This window comes from Cygnus atratus, chromosome 5 (genome assembly GCF_013377495.2).
Source record: "Cygnus atratus isolate AKBS03 ecotype Queensland, Australia chromosome 5, CAtr_DNAZoo_HiC_assembly, whole genome shotgun sequence".
Classification (NCBI taxonomy): Eukaryota; Metazoa; Chordata; class Aves; order Anseriformes; family Anatidae; genus Cygnus; species Cygnus atratus.
The window spans coordinates 35,259,511-35,275,852 of record NC_066366.1 but is presented as its reverse complement, the minus strand read 5'-3'; the positions used below and the strand labels follow the sequence as shown (position 1 = coordinate 35,275,852).

The 16,342-nt window shown below is 63.1% G+C and overlaps 2 protein-coding genes across 2 annotated transcripts; both read left to right on the top strand.

Moving 5' to 3' along the window:
* The first annotated feature begins 881 nt into the window (after window positions 1-881).
* Window positions 882-12,263, top strand: FNBP4 (formin binding protein 4). The gene is made up of 16 exons (XM_050711293.1): window positions 882-1,011; window positions 1,189-1,269; window positions 2,222-2,358; window positions 2,496-2,682; window positions 2,818-2,968; window positions 3,048-3,162; window positions 3,252-3,593; window positions 3,948-4,158; window positions 6,074-6,192; window positions 8,511-8,615; window positions 8,920-9,053; window positions 10,017-10,195; window positions 10,570-10,910; window positions 11,079-11,609; window positions 11,706-11,863; window positions 12,077-12,263. The coding sequence occupies exons 1-16, from the start codon at window positions 882-884 to the stop codon at window positions 12,165-12,167; spliced, it is 3,012 nt and encodes a 1,003-aa protein (XP_050567250.1). The 3' UTR covers window positions 12,168-12,263.
* Window positions 12,264-12,601: 338 nt separating this feature from the next.
* Window positions 12,602-16,216, top strand: AGBL2 (AGBL carboxypeptidase 2). The gene is made up of 12 exons (XM_035539182.1): window positions 12,602-12,631; window positions 12,728-12,885; window positions 13,201-13,346; window positions 13,433-13,540; window positions 13,619-13,769; window positions 13,853-14,620; window positions 14,687-14,849; window positions 14,929-15,055; window positions 15,183-15,280; window positions 15,360-15,457; window positions 15,531-15,747; window positions 15,857-16,216. The coding sequence occupies exons 1-12, from the start codon at window positions 12,602-12,604 to the stop codon at window positions 16,214-16,216; spliced, it is 2,424 nt and encodes an 807-aa protein (XP_035395075.1).
* The last annotated feature ends 126 nt before the right edge of the window (window positions 16,217-16,342 follow it).

The following is a 16,342-nucleotide window of genomic DNA, read 5'->3' as shown; positions in this document are numbered from 1 at the left end:
GATGTGGTACTGTAGGGCAGGACCCTTTCCCAGAGGAGCAGGACCCAGCTATGGGGGGCAGCACCCTGCTTATGGGGCACGATTGAGCTATGGCGGTTTACACTATGGGGCAGGATCAAGCTGTAACCCCCCTATGGGGCTGAACTAGCTATAGGGTTGGACTCACTCTAGGGGGCTAGACTTGTTATAGGACCATACTCGCTATAGGGGGCTGTACTCACTATCGGGGGCTGGAGCCACACCTGCTACAGGGCCATACTCACTGTAGGGGGCCGTACTCACTGTAGGGGACTGTATTTGCTATAGGGAGCCATACTCACTGTAGGGGACTGTGCTTGCTATAGGGAGCCATACTTGCTTTAGGACCATACTCACTCTAGGGAACCATACTTGCCATAAGGAGCCATACTCCCTATAGCGGACCCTACTTGCTATAGGGAGCCATACTCACTATAGGGCCATACCCGCTATAGGAAGCCATACTCACTATAGGGCCATACCCGCTATAGGGAGCCATACTCACTATAGGGCCATACCCGCTATAGGGAGCCATACTCACTATAGGGCCATACCCGCTATAGGGAGCCATACTCACTATAGGGCCATACCCGCTATAGGGAGCCATACCCGCTATAGGGAGCCATACTCACTATAGGGCCATACCCGCTATAGGGAGCCATACTCACTATAGGGCCATACCCGCTATAGGAAGCTATATTCACTATAGGGCCATACCCGCTATAGGGAGCCATATTCACTATAGGGCCATACCCCCTGTAGGACCGCCCCCTCCGGGCGTGTCCCCCCCCAGCCCCCCCCTGGACGCGGTGACGCAGCACGCCTCCTCCTTCCCCTCCCTCCCTCCCTCGCTCGCCGCCGCCATGGGCAAGAAGTCCCGCAGCGCGCCGTGCCGCCGGCCCATCCTGCAGCTCTCCCCGCCCGCCCCCCGACGGGAGGACGCGGGGCCGGCGCCGCAGCCCCCCGAGGGCGCGGAGTCGGGCTCGGAGCCGGGTAAACCCCCCCCCCCTTACCCCCCTACAGGCAGAAGGGCGACGCCTTTGCGCGGGGGGGGGGGGGGGGGGGTGCGGGACGGACCGTTCCGGTTCGGTCCCGTACCCCGCCCCCCCCCCCCCCCGGTCCTCCGGGGCTTTGTCCGCGACCCCCCTTTGTGCTCCTTCCCCCCCGCAGACGAGCCCGAGGCGGGGCCGGAGCCGCCCCGCAGCGCCCCCAACCCGCCGCCCCCCGCGCCCGCCGCCGTCAAGCCCACAGGTAAGGGGGGGGGGGGACCCCAAAAATTCACCCTGCTGACCCCCCGGAGACACACCGCGACCTTTTGTTTTTTTAACGTTATCCCCCCTCTGTTTTCCTTATACGACAGCGTGGTTGTATAAATTAACTTTTTTTAATAATTATTTTTCCTTTGTTTATGTATTTTTAACCCGCTCTTTTTCTTTATATAATAGGGTGGTTGCATAACTTAACTTTTTAACTCATTATTTTTGCATTAAATATATATTTTTTAACCCCCCTTTTTTCTTTATACAACAGGGTGGTTGTATAAATTGACTTTTTCTACTAATTATTTTTTCATCGATTATGTTTCTTAACTCCCTCTTTTTCTTTATATGAGGTGGTTGCATAAATTAATTTTTTGCATAAATTATTTTTTAAATAATTTTCTTTCATTATTTACATTTTTTTTAATATAGGTAGCATAATCTCACCCTTTAAGCCCCTTTTATCTGGGGCAGCGCAACGTTTCTCTTACCCCCCAGATGTCTTTTTTTTTGGAGGGGAGCAGGGTTATTGCCCCCCGACCCCCTTCACTGATTTTTGGGGTGCCCTCCCACCCCCCCAGTGATGCACGGCTGATCCTCCTCAGCAGTTTGGGGTGGCAGATGCTGTTTTTCCACCCATTATTTTGGTTTGTATTTGTTTTTTTTGTGTGTACACGTACGCGTTTTTTGTTTCCTTTTTTTTTTTTTTGTAAGACATTTTTTCCCTCTTCCTTCAATTTTTTGGGGGTGGGTTGATGCCCCCTCGGTTTGCGGGTGGGATACGATGCCCCCCACATCGAGGGTCGCTCTTTGCTCCTCGTTTCTCCTGGCTGCTCCCCCAGCAGCTGTGGGGTGTCCCCGCGGCCATCCCGGGAGGGATCGGGGGCGCTCCTCTCGTGGGTTCCCCGTTCCCCCCTGGCTGAGGGTCTCCTCTCCCCGGCCAGGCGGCCTGTGCCTGCTCGGCGCCTACGCAGACAGCGACGATGAGGAGGGCGAAGCCACCGAGAAGTCGGCGCGCTCCGGGGACGCGAACGGAAACAACTCAGCCGACATCGACAGCACGCTGGCAAACTTCCTGGCGGTGAGCAGGGGGCGCCGGGGGCTTCTCCTCCCCAAGAGGGAGCTGCGGCGAGGAGAGGGTGGCTCTTGGATGTGACGCTCCTGCTCCGCTCTCTCTCGCCCGGGGCTTTGACTCGCCTCGCGACCTTGTTTTTAAAGGAGATCGACGCCATCACGGCCCCCCCGCAGCCCGCAGAGCCCGCCGCCGCGCCGCCCCCCACGCCTCCCCGCCCCGAGCCGAAGGAGCCGAGCGCTGGGCAGCCCGCCGGCACCGCCAGCGCCAACGGCACAGACGCGGCGCCGGCCCCCGAGTGGCAGTATGACACCCAGTGCTCGCTGGCGGGAGGTGAGTGCTCGCCGCCGGGGCTCTGCCTGCACGGGGAACCCGGGGAGGTGGCGGAAATAGTGGGGGGGTGACCGAAGGGTGGGTGTATGGTGGGGTGTCCTGCGAGCGACCAACTCGTTCTCACCCCCCCAACAGTGGGGGAACTGGAGATGGGCGACTGGCAGGAGGTGTGGGACGAGAACACGGGCTGCTACTACTACTGGAACACGCAGAGCAACGAGGTGACCTGGGAGCTGCCGCAGTACCTGGCGGCGCAGGTTCAGGGCCTGCAGCACTACCAGCACAGGTGAGGGCGAGCTCAGCTGCACGGCAGGAGCGGAGCTGCGTCCCCACGCCGGCCCCTTACTGCTCCTCTTCCTCCTCAGCGCTGCAGCAGCGGGTGCCAACGGGAGCTTCGCGGCGTCTGCGGAGCTGTACCCGCAGGAGAAAGGGGCCACAGCGGGTGGCCGCGGGGCCGGCCTGGCCAAGCCGGTGAAGAAGGTGAGTGGGGCGAGCTGAGCACCGGGGGCTCGGGCCAGGGGCGCGCGGAGTCGCTGCCTGCAGGCTGATGTGGCTCTTGGTCCCCTCAGGAGGTGAACGAAGGTGTGCAGGCGCTCTCCAATAGCGAGGAGGAGAAGAAAGGGGTGGCCGCGGCCCTCCTGGCGCCGCTCCTGCCAGATGTGGTGAAGGAGGAAGAGGAGCGCTGGCGGAGGAAGGTGATCTGCAAAGAGGAAGTCGAGCCGCCCCCGGAAGAGGAGGCGAAAGCGGAGGAGGCGGCAGCTGCTGCTCCTGAAGAGCCCGAAGCTGGCAGGGACCCCCTGGAGGACACGCTGCAGGAGGAGCTGTGCAGCGTGGTGCAATCGGGGGAGAGCGGGGAGGAAGAGGAGGAGCAAGACACACTCGAACTGGAGATGGTGCTGGAGAGAAAGAAGGTACGGGAAGTTCTTTGTCACGTGAATAAGGCTGCAGGTGCAGCCAAGCAGAGGCTAGAAACAAACCAGGAGCAGCAGACGCTCGTGTCCCTCCCCGAGCCCTTTGGGAGGGGACCTGGCACATCCCGCGCTGCTCCCGGTCGGGCTCCTTGCAGAGCTGGGAGCTGATGGGCTGTGGTTGCGTGCAGCTGCTCCCCTGGCAGTCCCAGAGCTGTTGCTCTGTGTTCGCTGCCGTTAACGCCACATCCTGATTAGAGCAGCCGTTTCCCTTTCGCGCACAACTTGTACCCGTGGTCGTCCTTCTGGGGCGGTTCAGGCCCCTGCAGCGCAGCTCACCGGCTCGTGTCTCCGCAGGCAGAGCTGCGTGCCTTGGAGGAAGGAGACGGCAGCGTTTCAGGCTCCAGCCCGCTCTCTGACGGGAGCCAGTCGGCCTCGCAGGATGCGACCCGCAGGCTGGCCTCCAAGCGAGGGAAATGGAAACTGTTTGTGGGAGCTGCCAGCCCCGAATCCACTAGTCGAGGCTCCAGCAAAACGGGCCGGGAGAGCCCGGAGGCGGGAGAAGCAGGTAATTCGAAAGGCTCCCTTCGGCAGAGGGAGGCGCGGGTGTTTGGAAAGGCCGCAGCCCTCTCCCACCGGGGCATCTTCCCCCCGAAGATGCGGCTCGCCCGGAGCCCGCGAAGCCCCGCGCGGTGGGTAGCGAAGCCGGGAGGCGAGGTACGTGCGTGGGGCAGGAGGGCCCGGCCGTGGGGTGAGAGTCCCGCAGGCACAGGGACAACGTGGTGCTCTGCCTAATCCTCTCCTTTATTCTATAGCTAAAATACTTAGCAGAACACCGATACTGAGCACGTTATTGGAAAAGAGAAAGCAAAAGTATGGGGAGCGGTGGCTTCATGCCCTGCTGCCTTCTGCTTTCCTCCAGATGCTATAAACCCTAACTGTGCTATGTCGGGAGCTGTTACCTCCTCTGTAAGCTCTGTGTGCATCGCTGGGGAACAGTCGACATGTTTCAGGCAGCTGAGGTGTCCCCTGAGAGCCGTCCGGCTCCGCACGTGGTGCATAGAAACCTATGGCAGGACCTCGCTGCGAGATCCCCCTCGTTCCTACGAGGCTGTTTTAGGGGAGGTGCGTTGGGTTTACCAGCGTCACCTGAGCAGCGACCACCCCACACCCCGCACCTTACTGAATGCCTGCGGAGCTGCTCGTGTGCCCCTGAGCTCTCCGCTTCCCGTGCGGCGGTGAGAGGCCTTTCAGAGACCTCTGCCCAGTGGGCGTTGCAGAGCACCACGTAGATTTATTGCCTTGGGGAAATAGCACGGTCATGGCTGCTGCGGCGCATGCTCAGCTGGCTGTGGTGGCTGGAGGCTCCCCGGCTCTCCCCAAAATGCTATGGGAGAACAAATAGCGTGTGCCTGGCTGCCGGCCCCTCCTGGGAGTGCAGCTTCAGGCCAGCACCTGCCTGCCTCGTAACGGAGCAGCGCATCCCCTCTTGAACACAAAACGTGACGAATGAGAGCCACCAGCTTTTCCCAGGGAAAACTGGGCGTGGAAGTGCCCTGTGCCTGTAGCAGGCTGCGTCCTGCTGCAGTGGGAGGCAGCGTGAGCCTAGTTAGGGGCTGCTGCGACCCTGACACGTGTGTGCCTCATGCAGAGGTGTGATCAGGAGTCACACTGTGGAGCTTGCATGAAATCGGTGATGGTGTGTGTCCGAGTGGCCCCCGGGGGGTGGTTTTGCCACAGGGGTTTTGCCATGGAGCTTTTCCCCGTCCCTCGTGGGCTCGTGAACAGAATGTGCCTGGGACCCGGCTGTCATGCAGCAGTGCTGTTTTCCCACTTGGCATCCCAAGGAAATGTGAAGCTGTTACTCCAAAGCAACCTGCGTAATGCGTGCCTGCGCCCTGTACTGGGATGCAGCGAGGGGACCGAGCGCCAGGGATCGATCGCTGCTTTAACCTGAGGGCTTTCGGTCGGAGTCCCCAGCAAGGCCCCCGCCAGCACTCGGGCAGTTACTGAGTTGTTGGCGTCCTGTGATGTTGCCCAAACAGGACATTATGGTCAAAAAGCAGCTTTTTGGGAGCTCTCTGGTCTTTTTGACAGTTGCCTCAACCTGCTTAATACGTGACACCTCTTGCTGACAAATTATTAAGCTGCAGGAGTTCCGTGATTGCCTGCCCAGCGGCTGGCTCTCTCTGCACTTCCTTCAACCTCTGCTGCAGGCTCTCTGTTGCTCTTCCTGTCCTTGTGTCCTAGCAGCTGTAATTCACCGATTCCTGTTCTTCTGGAAGAACCATGGCCATCCGACATAGAGGGTCTGCAGCCCTTTCTGCTTTTGGTTTCAGGCTTTTTTTCCTAGGAAGGAGGCCGCCGGCTCCGGTCCTGCCCTCCCAGCAGCGGGCTTTGGCTCTGGCAGCGGCGCGTGGAGCCCGGGCAGCGCCGCGGTGGTGGCAGGACGCGAGGTTCACCTCTCGTTTCTTCTCCTGCAGCCGCGGGCACGGAAGCACCCGATGTGCATTCAGACAAAGAGGCAGAGTCTGAGGAGCCCCAGGAGAAAGCCAAAGCACAAGGGGCACCAAAAATAGAAGAGGAGGAGCAGGACCTAAAGGTAATGCAGGTGTGCACGCGTGAGATCGCGTTCCGGCACGTGGCAGGGACAGTGGCAGGGCGCTCACCCAGGCCGGGAGTGGCTGGCGGCTCCCCCCAGTGCTGGCTGTGCCGCGGGGCTGTTGGGTGCCTTGGCCCCCCCAGGCAGTTGGTGCTGGGGCTTTGGCCCTTTTTGGGGAAGGTGGGGGCAGTTTGATGCCTCAGATCCCGGGCTGCAGGAACAGCTCGCCCCATGAAAGGGCGGCTGTGCAGGATTGGGCCAGCATCTCTGTAGCCCTGTATCCTGTCTCCAGCAGGAGCCAGCAGCAAAGGCTTGAGAGAGCCTCTTAAAAGAAGAAAAGGGGGGTGGGGGCACAAAGAATGGCCCCTGGGTCTTGTCATGAGAGAGAGCAAACGCTTTTGTCTTGACTTGTTGATACTAACGCCGTTACCGTCCTGCCTCCAGGCCGAAGACTCCTCGTCCGTAACCTCTGTGTCCGGAGGCTGCCAGTGTTCAGGTTCTGCCCTGTACCTGGCGTTACTTTATGAAGCAGCAATTGGCTGTTAGGTGCAAACTGGGGAAGCTCTGGGTGTTTCTGCACCATCGTTCTGATATTTTCTCTTCAGGGGCTCAGTTTGCTTTTCTGACTGCGGCTGAACAATTCCCAGAGCTCCTTCCTGAGCCGCATCAGTTGCACGCAGAGCTGCAGGTGCTGGGTGATGGTTACGCAGAGTGTCTGGGGAGATCTTTGTCAGTCCTAACCCGTCCCCTTCACTCCCCAGCCGCTCATTACTGTGAGATCTGCGGCGTTAAATTTGACTCCCGAGTGATTTCGCTTCGTTTGCAAACTTTGTTGCCTCTTTTTGCCGTGTCCTTTATGGATGCCATTTCTTTATAGATGTCCTTTATGGATGGGGAATTGCCAGCTCGTGGTAGAACCCCAGTGGAAACCTTCTGCAGAGAAACCTCGTACTTAGTCCTTATTTCCCCTCATTTAATCACTTTTACAGTGTGAAAGGGCTTTACCATCCTAGTGACAGATTTAGCCTCTGTCCTGTAAAAAAAAACAACTCTTAACGAGTTTTGAGATGTGATGTTCTCTGCACAGAACCAGCGAGCCTCCTCTAGCGTAGCATATCTATGAGGCTTTTGTGGTTTTTTAATTTATTTCAAAAAAAAAAAAAAAGAAAAAGCCTGCAGCGAGGATCACGCACGCTGGCTGCTGTGTCCCTGCCAGCTGCCGAAAGCCTTTCAAACCGTCACAGTTGCTGTCACCTTTTCTTCTGGTGCTGGAGGTGCTCTGTGTGACGGACAGTATGCTGTAGCGTGGTGGTTTCACGTGCAGGAGCCCTCTAGCGCTGTTGGAGGAATGCCGTCTCCTCGGGTAATTTGTACCGCTCGCTTCGTCGGTTCGGGGTCATCTCTCTTCTGCCAGCCTCTAGTTTGTAGCAGATCCTCCGCTGCGGAGCCGCCCTCAGATGCAGGACCTTCCTGGCTTCTCGTAGGGATGTCGGTGCGGGAATTCATTTCCCTGCCTCAGGCTCCTCTAGCACAGCTCGTCTGCCCGGCCCGGCCCTGTCCCTGGGGACAGGCGCCACATTGTTGGCTTTGGAGACCTTCCAAAGCCTCTGCTGAAAAACGACGGAAAACAAAAATTGTTTCAGAGCCCTCCTTGAAGCAATCAGTCCCAATGTCCCTCGGAGGCATCTCTGCTGCCCGCGATTGCTTCCTGGCTTGTTACTTGCACTCAGCCCCTTCTCCTCGGTCACGTCCCAGTGCTGCGCCCGTCGCGGAGTTCCTACTCCTGCAGGGTGCTGGGGTTGAGCCACCGGTCACTGCAGGCTGGTCTGGATCTTAACACAGGCCCTGCCTCAGCTCCTGAGTAAATGCAGAGCGGGCACCTCTCTCCGCACTTCCAGCTAGTTCCATGGGAAGTTGCGATTTACAAAGGCTGAGGATACGTCCCGGCCCATATCCTTTGGGAAGCAGTTGAAGTACTTCTATTGAATGTCTTGTGCCATGGCAGTAGCTCTGCCGTGACTCCAAAGCCAGAGCGCACCGAGCCGTTGGCTGGTTTGGAGCTGGGGGCCGCGATGCAGAAAGGGGCTTGCTGAGAGGGGCCACCCTGCGCAGATCCCATCCCAGGGGGCACGGGAGGGAGCGGGCTTGAAGGAAGGGGGTGGCCAGCGCCGGTTCCAGGGGTACTTCAACGCCCATCCGTGACAAAGGACCGCAGAGTCTCCCCGGAACGTCCTCGAGCCACGGGGCTGCAGCGGGTGCAGCAGCCTTGTGACGCCACCCGAGCGCGGCTCTTGACTCTTCCCCTTTCTCCCTGGCAGTTTCAGATCGGAGAGCTGGCAAACACTCTGACTAGTAAATTGGAGTTCCTGGGCATCAACAGACAATCTATCTCCAACTTCCACATGTTGCTGTTGCAGACAGAGGTAACCAAGCCTTCGCCCCTCGCTCCGGCCTTCCGTCCCGAAGCGGATCAGATACTGTCCGCCGCTCGAGCGCCGAGGGCCGGTGCTGCGTGAAGCTCGTGGCGGTGCCGCGCGCCCGCCCGCCCGCCTCCTGCGCCGCAGGGCCCTTCCTCCGCGGGGGGCGAGCATGGCTTTGCGCGGAGGCGGTCTCTTCCTCCTGGCCCCCCGAGTCCCGTGCCGTAAGGGAGCCTCCTGGACCTCGAGTCCTGTCCCGAGGGCCGCTTGCAGCCCCCCTCAACGGCTTCCCCCGGTTCTTGCCCTCTAGACCCGCATTGCAGACTGGCGAGAAGGTGCTCTCAATGGAAACTACCTCAAACGCAAACTTCAAGACGCAGCCGAACAGCTAAAACAATACGAAATAAACGCCACCCCTAAAGGCTGGTCCTGCCACTGGGACAGGTACGCGCTCTCCTACCTTTCTCACCTTTCATCTTTGACATCTCAGACATGATTTGTGACCATCACCACCTGAAACGACGTGGCGCCGTCCCTCTCGGAGACTCCGTTAGCGGTGCTGGGCAGGCAGAGCAACTTCCGGCACTTACAGAGTTGGGGCCAGCCGCCAAATTGGAGAATGCAAAGCGAGAGCTCAGTGCTTTGAGACGGAGCCGATTCACTGATTGGACAGAGCTGGTTTTCACTCTCGCGAGTGTAAAGCGCTGCGGAGGGCGGGCCTGGGGGGTCGCGCATGCGAGAGCTCTGTGAACTTTGCAGGATCTCTGGATCACCTCTTCTGACCAACAGCTCTGACAAAGGACAAACTTCAACTCATCGACGGAATGAAGAACAAGATTTCTGTCTCCTGCCAGCAGGTCAGACCCAAACATTTCTTTTTCTATTTGGCTTTCTTGATTAATTTTCCTTTATTTGAAATCTTTGCTCTTTTGTTTTTCAGCTCCCAGATCCGCTCCCTCTCTCTAGCATTCACTGTATGTTTGACACCAAGAGTATCATAAAAGCGACCTCCACGCACCGTGGGCTAGGGGGGCAGCCGCTTCTCTCACTGGGCTGTTCCCCGGTGCCCCTTCTTGGAGGGCGACTTTGAGCCAAGGCAGTGGCTGAAAGTCCCGGTGCTAGCCCGACCTCGCTCTGCTGCACGCTGGCCTGCTTTCTCAGCCCTCCCCTCCCCGGAGCGGGGGGCTCAGCGGTGTTCACGCAGCCAGCGGTGCAAGTAGCTTTGAGCGAGCCGGCTCGGGCCTCTCCTGCCTCTGTCCTCAAAGTTGTTTGTTGTGTTTGAGAGTGGCAGCCCAGCTGCAGAGGGTCTTCCCTGCGAGAGCACACTGCTGTCGTGGGCAGGCCCGCCTCGGAGTGTCGCTACACGGGGAGGGAAAGTAAAGACTCGTTTTCTTTCTTGTGATTTAGGGAGCATAGACGCTATTTCTATGTTAACGAGCACTCAGGAGAGTCGCAGTGGGAGTTCCCCGACGGGGAGGACGAAGACGAAGGACAGCAGACCACCGACAGAAAAGCCGACGGTCCTCCTAAACCACCTCCAAAAGAGAAAGGAGAGCGCGCCGGAGATGCCACCGAGCGCTCCGCAGGTACAGCACGGGGGCAGGAGGAGAAGGAGGGGGGGTGCTGGGTTTTGTGCTCCCCAGGAGCAGGTTCCCATCCATGCAGACACGCGGCCACGTGGCGTGGGTCCTGCCGCACTGGCGGGAGGCTACCACCTCCCTCGCCGGGCGCCTCGCTCGCGGTAGCTTTAGCGGAGCCGGGGCAGGCACTGCTCCTGCGTCTGAGCCGTCCCCGTCGGTTGTAGCCATCCCAGCGGAGCCGGGGAAGGCGGGGTGCTGCGGGGTCAAGCTCGTAGCCTGGCCTCCGCCTCCCCGTTCTGCGGCAGGGCCTTGGAAGGAGGCAGCACGCGCCCGTGCTGGCAGCAGGAGCGGCAGCGCGGTCAGTAGCGTGGGTTTTCAAGCCTGTGTCAATATGTATTCTTCAGGCTCCCTTTGTAAAGAATCCTTCTCAGGCCAAGTTCCCGCTACGTCTCTCATGCCGCTCACTCCATTTTGGACTCTGCTTCAGTCCTCTGTCCCGGTCCTCCAACCTCCCTTGCCTTTGGAAATGCCTCCGCCGCCTCCGCCTCCACCAGATTCGCCCCCACCGCCGCCGCCACCACCCCCGCCGCCGCCTGGAGAAGACGGCGAGATCCAGGAAGTGGAGATGGAAGACGAGGGGGGCGAGGAGCCGCCTGCCCCAGGAACAGAAGAAGACGCTCCCCTGAAGCCTCTCCTGCGCCCGGCCGTCAGCAGCAGCCAGGTGAGCAGCGGCGCAGGCAGCCGTGCGGCACGCGTGCCATGTTGGCGTTCGATCCCCAAGCACTTGAGGGCTGAGGGTGGTGGTGAAAGGGGAGCGAGGGGTGAATGCCAGCCCCGTTGGGCTGCGTCCCTCCTGTCTGGGCTCTCACCTCGTCGCTCTCCGTTGCAGGGAGCCGCTGAACCCAGCCCTGCCCCGCTGCTCTCCGCCAAGCCTCAGAAGCGGAAAGCTGCCGAGATGAACCCGGGGCTGATGCAGCGAACAGCCACCATCGGCAGCTGCCCCGTCATCTACAGCCAGCCCCTCATGGCCGCCGGCAAGTACCAGCCTTCGGCCGTGCCCCTCGCCTCCCTGAGGCCACGCCAGCGGCTGCAGGGCGAGATCCAAGGCCGCGCCAACCTCCGCCTCGCGCCGGGCCACGCCGGCCCCCAGCCCGCCGGCCTGGCCATGCAGCCCGGCTACTTGGGCGTGACGGCGCCCGCGGCGCCTTCCGTCATGAGCTACTCGGAGTGTGCCGTGCCTGCCAGCCTCGCCGCTGCCCCCGCCGTGCCGCTGGCCCCGGCGCGCGGATCCCTGCCTGCCACCAGTGCTGCCGAGCAGCCGCCTCCCCCCCCACCGCCCCAGACGCCCCCACCTCCCACCCCCAAGGCGCCGCCGCCGCCCGAGAAGCCCGAGAAGCCGAGGAAGGGGCGGAAGGACAAGGTAGGAGGATGTTCCTTCGCCCTTCCCTCGCCGGCTTGCCTGCTCCCTCTCCCTTCTTGCCCACCCTCACCACGGACCGTTGAATTTCCTACGCAGGGCAAGAAGGGCAAGACGAAAATGCCGTCTTTGGTGAAGAAGTGGCAGAGCATCCAGCGGGAGCTGGATGAGGAGGAGAACTCCAGCTCCAGCGAGGAGGACCGGGAGACGACGGCACAGAGGCGCATCGAGGAGTGGAAGCAGCAGCAGCTGCTCAGGTACGGGCTGGGGAGGCTGTCCCAGAGCCGGCAGCACTTTGTGATGGCGTGCTGCTTGGCTGCTCGCGTGGAGAGGCGTTTATTTGCCCCCCCCCGCCCCCCCCTTAAAGGGAGTGGGATTTGGGGTCTCTGGCTGGGAGTATGAGGGGACGGGGTGCTGGGGAGCGTCCCCGTGCACTGCCCGTGCGCTGACACCCCTCTTTGTCCCCGCAGTGGCATGGCGGAGAGGAACGCCAACTTCGAGGCGCTGCCAGAGGACTGGCGAGCGCGGCTGAAGCGGAGGAAAACCGCATCGAGCACATGAGGCGCGCGCGTGGCGCTGTTTTGTTTTTTTTTTTTTTTTTTTTACAGTTGTACAGTTTAGAGCCCTTTACGACTCAAATCGTTGTCCAATAAATTGTAGCAGTTTGGGACGTGCTCTGTCTGCTTGAAGGGGGGCTGTCCCTGCCCCACGGCAGGAGGGTGGTTTGGGTCTCGCCTGCTTGGGTGGCATTGGTTTGGGGTGTCGTTGCAGGCTGGGGCCAGAGCATCGCCCACACTTCGGGGACGGGGGGAACCTTGCCATGGCCCGGCTCCCCTGGGTGTCTGCCAGGGATAACAAAATCCCTCTGGCTCCTTTCCCAGCTCCGCTCTGGGACCGCCCCGTCCCTCCCTGCTGCCACTGGTCGCTCAGCGACCGCGTCGCAGGCCCCGTTGCATTGCCAGGGCCGGGAGGAGGCTCGGGCACGGCTCGTGGCCATGGAGCCCTCAGGGTACCCCACTGCGCAGGTTGGGGGCTGGGATTCGGGGGAGGAGGGCTGGTGGCTGCAGCCCCTGGGGGTGGGGGGGTCCCTGAGCAGAGCCTGACGGTGCTGCCCTGCCCAGGTGGTCCCCGAGCCCTATGACAGCTTCATGCGCTGCCACCTGCGCTACTACGGCTACTTCCGAGGTGAGCCCGGGGCTGTCCCCCCCCCTTGTCCCTCTGGGGTGCAGGACCCCTCGTTTGGGCTCCAGCAACGCTCTTCCCCAAGGCCAGAAGACGGGTGGGAAGCAGAGCCCCGTGGCCCCAGGAGGACGCTCCGAGTGCCACCACACCGAGGCGTCTGGCCTGGGCAGCACCGGCCCTGGCTGCCAGCAGCGCGTGGGGAAGGAGCTGAGCCGTGAGTGAAGCCCCCCGGCACCGGGCTGTGGGGCTGCGTCACCCCTGCTGGGGTCCTTGTCCCTGCCTGGGGGTGCCGGGTGGTTTGGGGGGTGACACCAGGAGCGTTGTCCCCAACCCTTCCAGCCTGTGCTCCCTGCGCTCCGCCAGTGCCGTGCCGTGGGGCCGGGAGCCCCCCAGCCCCTCCTGCAGCCCCCAGGGCGCTGGAGCCGGTCCGCTCGCGGGGCCGTGGGTTCCCCGGGGAGCCGCGGGCTCTCTTCGCCCTCCCCTCGGCGCGAGGACCCCTGCCTGCTCCCCGGTGGCCCATCGAGTGCGAAGTCATCAAGGAGGCCATCGAGCACATCGGTGAGGCAGCGCTCCGGCCTCTCCAGCCCTCATCCCCGCGTCCAACCCCTGCGGTGACGGCGGGGCACATCTGTCCCCCCCCCCAGAGTGGGTTCCCCCTGAACCCGAGCCCTTCTGCCAGCCCTCGAGCCACGAGCAGGCGCCGGCGGGCAGCAGTGAGGAGCAGGGCACTGTCGTCTACCACCTCAGCCCAGGTAGCGCCCATGGGTGCCGCCCGCACCCTCCCCGTCCCCACGCCGTCCCCTCAGGTGCTGAACCCCGCTGTCCCCCAGTGCCCCCAGGTTCCTGCTTCACCCGTGCTCGAGCCGGGGGGGCCCCGGGTCCCCTCTCTTCACCGGCGGCCACCCTGGAGGGCCCCCAGGACACCACGCTGCTGTTCGAGTCGCGCTTTGAGAGCGGCAACCTCCAGAAAGCCGTCAAGGCGTAAGAGCAGGGATGGGGCGGGGACAGCCGGAGGGACGCGGCGGCAGGGCCGGGTGCCGGAGTGTGGCCCTTCCCCCCGGCAGGGGCCCCTACGAGTACGTGCTGACGCTGCGGCCGGACTTGTACACCGCCAAGCACACCCAGTGGTTTTATTTCCGCGTGCAAAACACCCGGAGAGACGCTGTCTACCGCTTCACCATCGCCAACCTGGCGAAGCCCAAGAGCCTCTATGGCGAGGGCATGCGGCCGCTGCTCTACTCGCAGCAGGACGCCCGGAGCCGTGGCATCGGCTGGCGCCGCGTCGGGGCTGAAGTCCGCTACTACCGGGGGGGCGGCGGGGAGGAGCCGGCCACCTTCTGCCTCTCCTGGAGCATGCGCTTCCCCCACGACGGTGACACCTGCTACTTGGCCCACTCCTACCCCTACACCTACTCGGACCTGCAGCGGTACCTGCGGGCGGTGGTGGGCGACCCGGTGCGCTCGCGGTACTGCGCGGTGCGGGCGCTGTGCCGCAGCTTGGCCGGCAACACCGTCTACCTGCTGACCATCACCGGCCCGGCCGGCGGCGCGGGCAAGCGGGCGGTGGTGCTGAGCGCCCGCGCGCACCCCGGCGAGAGCGGCGGCTCCTGGGCCATGCGGGGCTTCCTCGACTTCGTCCTCAGCGCCGCCCCCGACGCCCGGCTCCTGCGCCGGCTCTTTGTCTTCAAGGTGGTGCCCATGCTCAACCCCGACGGGGTGGTGGTGGGCAACTCCCGCTGCTCCCTGGCTGGCCGTGACCCCAACAGAGCCTACGGGACGGGGTGCCGGGGCTCCTTCCCCGCCATCTGGCACCTGCGGGCCATGGTGGAGAGGTGAGGCTGGCGCACGGGGAGCCGGGGGTCTGGTGCCAGCGGCCGTATCCTGACGGGAGCCCGCAGGCTGCTGGCGGAGCGGGAGGTGGTGCTGTACTGCGACTTCCACGGGCACAGCCGCAAGAACAACGTCTTCATGTACGGCTGCGACGGCGGCCGGGCCGGTGCAGCACCGCGGCTGCGGGAGCGCATCTTCCCCCTGATGCTGAGCAAGAACGCGCCTGACAAGGTGGGCTCTGCCATCCGCACCTACCTTTGGTGATGTCCAACACGTCCCCCCGCTGCACTGGCCCTGGCGTCGGCCCCAGTTCTCCTTCCCCAGCTGCAAGTTCAAGGTGCAGAAGAGCAAAGAGGGGACGGGCAGGGTCGTCATGTGGCGGATGGGCGTCACCAACAGCTACACCATGGAGGCGGCCTTCGGCGGCTCCACGCTGGGTGAGTGGCCGCGCGGAGGCGCTGGGGACGGTGTCGTGCTGGGGAATGGGATTTCAGCCCCAAGGACGGGCTCTGGGTCCTGGCTCAGGAAGCCGCTGCTCGTTTTCTTGTCCCGTGTCTCCTCCAGGCGGGAGAAACTCACACTTCACCGTGGAGGACCTCAAATCGCTGGGCTACCACCTCTGCGACACCCTGCTTGACTTCTGCGACCCCGACCCTGCCAAGGTGGGTGGGTGGGTGGGTGCCCATGGCCGGCGGCACGCCCCGCGGTGGTGGCAGCAGTAACGTTGGTTCTGTCCCGCAGTTCCAGCGGTGCCTGGCAGAGGTGGACGCGCTGCTGCGGCAGCGGCTGGGCTCCGGCGAGAGCTGGAGCGATGTCCCCACCTCAGACCTCGAGTCCAGGTACGTCCCGGTGACACTGCCCCCGGGGCCGGCGGGGCCGGCGGTGGCTGCAGCCGTCCTCTCCCTCGTGCAGCACCAGCGGCTCTGACAGCTCTGTGTCTGAGGGACCCCTGGCACGGCCCGGGAGCCCCCGGGGACGGGAGGGACGAGGCACCCGGGAGGACATTCTGGTGCCGCTGCGCCATCCAGGCCGGCTGGAGCCGAGGAGGAGGAAGCGGCTGCGGAGCCGCAGAGCGAGGAACGCCCTGCGGCGGCCAAACGCCGTCCACCAGAGCCACGCCGGTGTCCCAGTGAGCGTGGTTCACCCCTCCCCCGCCCCGTGTCTGCATCCTCACGCTGCTCCCAGCTCGGGTGGCAGCGCCTGGGGCTGCATTGAGCCCCTCCTTTGCGCTCCCCCAGGTGCCACCATGGTCCCTCAGGCCCCGGGGACAACCACAGGTCCCCAACACCACCGGGGGAGGCCGCGGGGTGCCGGAGGAGCCCGAGCAGCCGCCTGGAGCCATCCCCCGTCAGCCCGACCCCACCGCAGCGGGAAGGGGCTCCCACGGCCGTGCCGCTGCGGGGGACGCCCGGCTGCAGGGGGGCACGAGGGCTACGGGGCCCCGCCGCACGCTGCAGCCTGCCCGTGCCGCCGCCGCCACCACCGCTTCCTCGCGGGGCACGGACGTGGCACTGCCCACACCGGGGGCCGCCGCCGGTGGTCGTGGGGGGCGGCCGGGCCCCGCCAGCCCCCGCTGCTACGCCTGCGCCCGGCGTTAACGGGGCCGCGTCCCCCGCTGCCTGCCGGGCTCCCCCTTCCCCTGCGGGCCCCCGGGGGCCGCCGCCACCGCCCGGTGGCGCCTCAGGGCCCGTCGCCGTGGCAACGCCTCAGGCCTCGAAGGCCCC